This window comes from Coenobita brevimanus, chromosome 4, assembly GCF_032717465.1.
Source record: "Coenobita brevimanus isolate Jiangsu-jjx chromosome 4, ASM3271746v2, whole genome shotgun sequence".
Classification (NCBI taxonomy): Eukaryota; Metazoa; Arthropoda; class Malacostraca; order Decapoda; family Coenobitidae; genus Coenobita; species Coenobita brevimanus.
Genome location: NC_136957.1, coordinates 33891934 through 33901144, shown reverse-complemented (window position 1 = coordinate 33901144; position 9211 = coordinate 33891934). Strand labels below are relative to the sequence as shown.

At 42.4% G+C, this 9211-nt stretch overlaps 1 protein-coding gene across 2 annotated transcripts; it reads right to left on the bottom strand.

The window, feature by feature from the left end:
• Positions 1-1749: 1749 nt before the first annotated feature.
• LOC145395504 (ubiquitin domain-containing protein 2) lies at positions 1750-8847 on the bottom strand. Of its 2 annotated transcripts, none has more exons than XM_080269113.1 (5): positions 8687-8847; positions 4934-5161; positions 3793-3912; positions 2571-2689; positions 1750-1931 (listed from the first exon to the last, which is right to left on the bottom strand). In XM_080269113.1, exons 1-5 carry the CDS (start codon positions 8766-8768, stop codon positions 1779-1781), a joined length of 702 nt encoding a protein of 233 aa, XP_080125239.1. In that variant the 5' UTR covers positions 8769-8847; the 3' UTR covers positions 1750-1778. The 2 variants fall into 2 exon arrangements, with proteins under 2 accessions (XP_080125239.1, XP_080125242.1); XM_080269116.1 differs by having other exon boundaries at positions 4934-5156; positions 8683-8820.
• Between the last annotated feature and the right edge of the window lie 364 nt (positions 8848-9211).

The following is a 9211-nucleotide window of genomic DNA, read 5'->3' as shown; positions in this document are numbered from 1 at the left end:
GTTTGTGGCCACCACCTCTAGGATTAAAGCTAGATAGATAGATAGGTAGAAGATGAATAGAGAGACTGACAGATAGAAAGACAGACTGACAGAAAGAAATATAACGACAATGTAATATCAGTCACTTTGTATCTCAGTGAAAAGGATTCCTAAAATGGTATGCTTCATTGGGTAAAACCGCATGGAGATCACCAAGGCTTCCACAATAACTACAGTGTTCTATCAGTGTTTTGCTGTAATGAAGTGGGCACGCATCAACATGGTAAGCTTCACAGGGGAGGTAGGTGGGATCACTAACGATGTCACTGTTTTAACTGAACTATGCTTTTGTTAATGATCCCTACACTTGCCAACTTCACTGCTAAAGGTGACTGTGAAAGTGGAAACATACGGAAACAAAGAAGCTAAGATTTCACTGCTTAAATCAACCCAAATAACACCATGCAATCTTGTGCGGAATCCCCATATTGGTTAAGCTGATGTCTTCCATAAACTAGAAATTAAACCAAGTGGCAAACCCAGCTAATTACTTCCCAACATCATAACAAATAAGTAGTGATTGTGGAAGTGGCCTTAAATCTACGTACCCTCTTGATAGTTTACAAATCAAGACACTTCAGTTAAGCCGGGAGAAATTATTGTCCTTTCGTCTTTCTCTATCTGATAACACGGAGTCTGAAAACACCTTGAATCCAAGAGACGTACTTCTTAATTTATTCTCGCCGTTACTATGGTCTGTTTACTCTAACTTAGCCTCGATGTTTGTTCTTTTGCAGCTTATTCCACACAGGTAATATCATGGTTCTTCATCCTTTCCACAGCACTTCTTCATGACTATCTTCATAGTCTAGTGCTGCAACTCAGTATTCAAAATGAAGAGATGATAATTTTAGGCCAGGTTAGAGTAAAAATTTATAGCCAAGTTAAAGAGAAAAAGGTTTAAGATTATGGGCTATATTCTCATCAGTTAAGGACGCTCCATAGCACCTCTTCCTCACCAATTCATTTTTAATGTAGCTTGTTAATATCCTTTTGTACACACTGTATGTAAAGTGAGGTGACACTAGAAGGATTTACATAACACAGGGGAGGACAGCAAGGTTCAATACAGCAAAATAAATCACTTGGGAAAAGGTGTTGGGGAGCTTCCTAAACTGATGAGAATACAGGCCTATATATAATCCTCCAATTTGAGTGTATCCAAAGTTGAATATAACTGTCAGGAAACAACAAGAATACAATAAAGAAAACATCCCTGGGTGCAGAGGTTTAAATTCCACTCTAACATTACACCTGTTTGAAATGATACCACACCACACTATCACATCTCTATCACTACTTAATTAACTTTGCTATCATCACTCCACCACACCACTGATCTCCAACACATATCAAATCCTCTCCAACACACATCAAATCCTCTCAAACATATCTCAAATCCTCTCCAACATATCTCAAATCCTCTCCAACACATCTCAAATCCTCTCCAACACGCATCAAATCCTTACCAACACATCTCAAATCCTCTCCTACACATCTCAAATCCTCTCCAACACATCTCAAATCTTCTACACATCTCAAATCCTCTCCAACACATCTCAACCCCCCTCCACCACCACCTCCCATGCCCTCTTAGCTTCGGTACCAATAGGTGTAGTGGCTGTGGTGTAACAAAAACAGTGCCAAAATTTCTCACATTTTAAACCCTCTCCAATACACCCACCCCTCTACAACGCATCTCCACCCCCCTCCACTGCCACCCCACCGTCCAGGCCCTCTCAGCTATCGACGGGTGTGAGTGGCTGTGGTGTGATGATGGCCTGTATGACGTGGTTGTGATACACTCCACACTCACTCACCACCAGCCTGTCGTCCAGCAGCTTGCCCCCGTAAAACCAGCGCTGTCTCGCCCCTTCCAGCTCCTCTTGGACCTGCCGGCACATGTGGCGGTTAGGAGGAGGGTGGGGAGCGAGGGGGAATTAGAGCATTAATCTACAAGATACAGGGTAGATTGAGAGGAGGAGGAGGAGGGTAGATTGAGATGGTTTTGACATGTGGAGAAGAGGAGGAGGGTAGACGAAGATAGTTTGAGCAAGTGAAAAGGACAGAGGAGAGTAGATTCAGAGAGTCCTGGGCATGTGGAGAGGATGGAGGATAACAAATGTGTGTGGAAAGTGAGAAGTGTAAACATCAGGGGTAAGGGTGCGAGAGGCAGACTGAAAAAACCTGGGACGAGGTCATAGATCGTGACCTCAGGGATAAGGGACTGAAAAGGGAGATGCCAAAGACTGAGCAGTGTGGAGAGGCTGAGCACCAGTGAGCAGAGACAGACAGATAAAGAGGCCAGACCAAAGAAAGACAGATACATAAAAAGATCAGGGAACAGACAGATAGATAAACTGGAAATAATACTTAAATCCAGCTTCCTTTTAGCCTGAGAAATAGTATGACCAATGAAAGAGAAGATAAAAAGACCAGAACAAAGACAGATCGACAAAAAGACCAAGGCACTGACAGATAGACTAAAGTTAAAAGCACACAGATAGATACAATGGAAATAATAGACTCACATCCAGCTTCCTCTTAGCCTGAGAAATAGTGTTGTTGGAAAGGACAGTTAGTTTGACATCCTGGCTGGTGGTGGAGAGACGGACCTTCAGCACTGTCTCCTCCCCATCACCACTCCCATCTGAAATAAATAAATAAATGCCACATTTACTATGCTGGGTGGTAACCGTATAACCAGATTATGTGTCTGGTCGTTTAGTGGGTAATTGAGGCACTCCACTCGGATTGAGCCCGTGTAGATATATATATTCAAGGGGTGGTTGGGGTTTATTGCTCACATAATGCCACTCAGGGATGAGTGAGGCTGGTCACTCTCATCTTAAATGTCAGAACCAACCTGCCTAACCCTGGAATCCTACATTCCTTGTAAGGTAACAAAGGATTAGATGAGGAATGAATGAATGAAATAACAATAATATAATCTATCTACCTGCCTATCAATCTAGAGCCAGATGCCTCAATCTTATATAGGGTGGCCACAAACAAATCACCTCCATGTTGCCCTGTCCACTGCTATTTTGCTGGCCTCCCCCCCAACTTAACCCCACCTCTCATATACTTCTCTACTCCAATATAAATGCATCCATCCATCATCCAATCCTATGTTGACCCATAAGGGGCGTAGGAGCCCGGGACTAGGCAAGATGGCCCTGACATTTCTGATATAACATATAAAATGGATGTTAAGGCTAAATATGCTAAATAAATCACTAAGGAAGAGGTGCTAGGGTGGAAAGCCTACTATAAACAGCATAAAAAATAATGCTACAGTATACTATGTAAAATAAATGGCTAAGGAAAAGTTGTTACAGTCTCCTATATATAGCACAGAAGAGAATGTTGATGTGTACCACTACTATGCAGTGCAGTTACAACAAAGACTGAGGATGAGATGGAAGAATGGAGTATAGAGGTATATGAGAGAGAGGGGTGTAAGTTGGGGGGTGGGCAATGATATGGCAGGGGACAGGGCGACATGGAGGCGGCTGGTTTGTGGCCACCCCTTATGGGATTAAGGCATCTGTCTATAGACAGATGGATAGATAGACAGACAAACTGGAATGGCTGTGAGTTGTATTATGTTGTGCTGATGTGGACAAGGATGATGACCTCACTGCACCCTGGCTGAGTGGTGTGAAATAAGCCATATATTCAGTGAAGTTTTTTGTTTTTTCTTTTTAATGCAAGGGAGAAGGAACCAAAGGCCTATGCAGAGATAATTACCTGGTTCTGGTACGCCCTCCTTCTCCTGTTCAGACTGCAGGAGGTTGAGGGGCAGTGCCAGGCAGTACACCGGCAGCTGGTACCTCGTGCCCAGCTCGTCGTAGCAGTCAGTCAAGGCACCTGCAGACAGACAACTTGTTAAATGCCTTTCAACTGAGTGGCATCCATGGCATCCTTCTTAGCCCACTTTTTTCTTCTCTGAGACAACTTCCTAAACTCCCTTAAACTAGGTGGTATCCTCTTTAGACCATTTTTTCTACTCCACTTCAAAATTTCTTTAATTTAGGAACTGCCATGCATAATGAAAGGACGTATTAGGGCTGAATGGAAGGAATCCAATCTAGAAAGACTTGACAATGCAGGATAAAATCATCTACTGACAGCAATAAAAGGCTACAACACAGCTACATTATTCGGTTAGTCTATTTTTTTTCTCTCCAAAACAATTTTCTTTCAATTTAAGAACAGCCATGCATAGTGAGTGGCTTCATTAGGGCTCCATCCAAGGAATCCAGCATGAAATGCCCTTTCAAAGCTGAGTAAATCATCTAGTGACAGCAATATAAGACAATAACATACATTACTGGTGTGAAGGGGCTGCGAGAGGCAAACCAAAAAAGACCCGGAACAAGGTCATACAGTGTGACCTCTGGGATATGGGACTGAATAGGGAGGCTGCCAGAGATCAAGCTGCATGGACAACTGCCATTAGGTGACCAGGGGTAACACATGCAAGCACATTGGAGCCTTTACAAATTATATTCAGTATGATATGATGTGATAAGTGAATGATAACACAATGACACTGATGAGAAAAAAACAAAAATTATATATGACAGTATATACAAGTTTTTCCTGAACCCAAGAAAATGAGAATTGTCCCATGAGAACAAGGGGAAAATCTGCATCCAGAGCAGGTGCACCTGTATTCAGGCCATCCCACATATACTGTACAGTATTCCCTCTCAATCTCAGTATGGGTCATGAGACTTTTTGAGGTATTACTTGTCCCTGTAACTCTTCTTGCCACCTCCTCCTCCCCATCTCCATCTCTCTCTCTCTCTCTCTCTCTCTCCCTCTCTCTCTATCACACACTATTTGTCCTTGTAACTCTTCCTGCCACTTCCCCCCCCACCCTCACCATTGGGTAGTGTAATATTAGCCCCGTCCACAATGGCCTGGGCCAAATCATAATCGTGTGCCTCCACAGCCAGTGCGGCCGCCTTGAGCGCATCCCAGATCTCCTTGCGTCCCTCAAAGGCAGGCGCCGTGTCCCAGAACTCATCTCTCTTGCTGCGCACTTGTCCCTCCGTCAGTGGCATGTCAGACTTCCAGCGTATCCTCTCTTGGCGTAGGGGCATGTTCTTGCCTGAGGGAAAAATACAATAATCATCATCATCATCATCATCATCATCATCACCACATAAAACTACACTCTGTTCACTTTAACTATGTGAAAAATTGCCGTCTCTCCATCTTCAATGGGTAGAGGGGCATGCAAGAGAGGGGGGTGTAAGTTGGGGGGAGGGCAGCAAAATGGCATGGGACAGGGTGACATGGAGGTGATTAGTTTGTGGCCAACCCTTACAGGATTATGGCACCTTGTTATAGATATACAGATAAAACATAAGATTAACACCAGAGTATAAATGGGGCTCGTCACAAAGGCGTTCTCTTCGCACACGGGCAAGTTCTTGCCTGGGGGGAAAATAATAATTCATCACTCAGTAAAACTGCACTCTGTTCACTTTAACTTGGTGGAAAAATTTTCTCTCTCCATCTTTAATAAGCTGTACCAAAAACATAATGCTAGCATGGTGCTCATCACAAACAAGTTCTATGGAATGGATGTCAAGCCAGAGCACTGTCTATGGAATGAATGCCACTGTCTTTTTCTCCCACTGAGTTATGGGAAAGAAGCTGCAAAAGGACAAAATATATCTGCCTATACCCTTTTTCCTCTAACTTGGCTTAAAACTGCCATCTCCCCATCTTGAATGCTGAGATGTAGCAACAGATTGGCACTACAATACGAAGCTAATCAAGAAGAAGTAGTGTGCAAAGGATGGAGAACCACAGCATTGTTTTTTTTCTGCCAGTGAGCTATGCTACTAAAGAACAAAAATCTGAGCCAAGTTAAGAGTACAAAGGGTATAGTGAAAATGAAAGAACTGTCAATGATTTGGTTCATATGAGGGAAAACCTAACAGTCACAAGGATTCAAAATTATGTTGAACAACCGTCCTGGCATAAGTGTTGATGGTGAACTTTGGCATTTGGGTTTTATTATTAATTTTTTATTTTTTTAGGGAATACTCTTGCAGCCTTCTGGCCTTTGGTTCTTTCTTCTTTGGGGAGGGGGAAAAAAAAAACACACACACACGGGGCACGTATTCTTGTCGGTTAAGAAAGCTCACTAATACCTCTTCCTGAACCATTTAACTGGCTTATTATACCTTACTACACAAATCCTTCCATTACCGCCATACTCTGCATATTTAAAGTGCATGAGGACACTGACCACTAATATCCAATAATGAATCACTAGGCAGGAGGTGTTTGGGAGCCTCCTTAAGCAACGAGAGTACAATACAGGCCAAGATTATTACCTTCACCTCAAAAATCAAAGCTGTCCACTGGTAAAGTGAGAGAATTGTAAAGTTGATTGCAATAATCCCATTCTTCTTCCTTTCTCCTATGTCTTCCTCTGACTTTATTTCCTACTGCCTATGACCTCCAGTCTTTTAAATGCAGTGTGTCCAGGCATCTTGAAATGAGCACAAGTTGAATCTGGCGCTCTGTTATTTTGTTTTCATTTTTTCTTGGAAGGAACAATCTTCCAGGCTTCTGACCTTTCGTTCCTTCTCCCTTGCATTTAAAAATAATTGGTTTTGGAAGTTATGGGTAACAGTTACAGTATTTACAAGAAACTGTTTGTCTAACCAAACAGTTTACGGTGACTACAAGTGACTTGACACAAAATGTTATGGGTTACACAGGGTCAGGAGGAGAAACAAGACTTTTGCAGGGGATTTCAACAGCAGAAGCACCTTATTGAATCAGTTCTTCTTCTTCCTGACAGTCTTTCATATTTTTCTAGTTATGTTTGAGGTGGTAAACTGTTTCACATAAAATGTCCTTCCCCAGTGTTTGTGGCCATGTTCCTTCCAAAGTATCAATTCGTTTCTCAATTGTAATGGTGGACATCTACTCCAACATACTCAAATCTACCAAAATTTATTGTTGTTGGCATTCCAGTTACCTTTTAGTACTGTACTTCCTCCTAACCTAACCTAACCTTCCCTTACAATCTGACTTTCCCTAGCCAATATTTGAGCATTACATAAATGAATTTGGGTAGACTTGAGTAAGTCTCTTCCATTACGCCTGAGGAAAACAAACATCGGTGAAGCATAAGGAACCTGATGATCTATTTATAGCCAGATGCCATAATCCCATAAGGGGTGGTTGTTTCACTCTGAGTTAGTAGATTTACAGGGAGGGACACAAACCCTCTGCTAACCCACTTGCTGACACACAGGGAACACATATGGGTTGGTTATATGGTTACCACCCAGTGTTGTAAACAGGAGTGCACACAGAAATTTTCTAAGGGGGGGGCTCCCGTACTGAGGTGAGGTCAGGTAATCCAATAATTACAGGGAGGTCACATGCAGGTGTAGAGTCAGGCAGCTGCTGGCTCATGTGTTACTCTTTGTTTGTCTATCTATCTATCTATCTATCTATAGCCCGACGCCCTAATCCCGCAAAGGGTGGCCGCAGACAAAACGCCTCCAAGTCACTCTTTGTTTGTACTTGCCAGTTTTTCATGTTTTGCTGTCATCGAAATAAATATATATAAATTTTTAAAGGATCCAGAGAGCTAAGGGGGGGGGGCCAGGCCTGGTGGCCCCCCTTCCCGGGTGCACCCCTGGTTGTAAATGGTTTCTTGGCTTACAGGTAACCATTAGGTTTGTCACTCAATGTAAAGCCACCTCAAAAGGAAAGAAGAGTAATAAACAGTGACAGGAAAGGTGGAAGATACAGGAAGAGATGAGGGCAGACAGAAAATGAATGACAAAGGTGAAGGAAGACGTAGGCAGCACTACATCGTGACTGAGTGATGGAAACTGAAAAATACAGGAAACAAACTATAGGAATAGGAATTGAATTGGCAAGATCTTTTTAGATAAGCACTGCTGTGGTGTATAATACAATCCCCTTGTGGCCATAATCCTCTTCTTTCTGCTGTTTAATGTAAAACAAACATTTACCAGGGAGACTGTGCACTATAAAACACCTACTCTTTCTTTAACCCTTTGCTTTAACATACGGCACAATCTTTGCCTTTCATGTCCTTTTATTCAGCAGGGACCATATTCCTCTTCAGCCATGAGGGCCACACCACGCTGTCTGGCTGAAACCCAACCACTACAACCTGCCTTACAAGTACTTGAAATTTGGCAATATCAAAATTGTTATTCACTTGCAACAAAATGGTAAAAAATAAATAAAATCTCACTAATTAATACTACTGACCATCTATCATAAGTTCCCAAGATTTAATGGTTAAACATTAATGTTACCATTGCTAATTCCAGCATATATTACAGAAACTCCCCAACAACATTTACATCGTTACCGATAAAGCTGACTTACCAGTTTCACCGACCTACTAACAACTGTAACTTAAGCAAAAAGTTGCTATTTTGGAAAACCTCCCTGTTATAACGAGGCCTGACTGACTTAGCAAACACAGATAAGTTGGACGTGGAAATCTTTATCAAACAGGTTTGTGAATCCGTCTCTAGTTCATCCAGCAAAAAAAAATCAAGGTTAGGTGAGGGAATCGATGATATATATGTTTGTGAATCCGTGATCAGGCTGGACTCACCCCTGGCCGAGGATGTGGCTTCCCCCGAGGAGCCACGGCTGGAGGCTGAACTCTCCCTGGCCGTGCCTACACACCCGCCCATGCTGCATCAGCCTCGCTAAAGCCACACCAGACGGGTGGAATTTGCATTTTCTTAGCGCGGGCCAGCGATCATCCCGGTGAGTCTGGTGACAGCTGAGAAATGTTGGGGTGCCGCCAGTGTTGCCACCACCTGGAGGCACCAGCACGCCCACTAGCTTCATCATCACACACAATATCACCTACATACTTTCTCAGAACATGCATTATATTGCTCTGTAAGTAATTTGTTTTCATATGTTTGATTGTAATATTCCCTATATTTTTCCCTATGGTGGAATACACACTTGCTTGGGAGTTACATCGTAAAGTATTATGACATTTACTTGGTATCATTGAAATTTCCAACAAGTGTAGTCTTAGTTAAAGTGCAATAACTTTATATTATATATATGTATATTTTATGTTACTTTTCATCATTCATTTGCTTTATATCCATTATGTTTG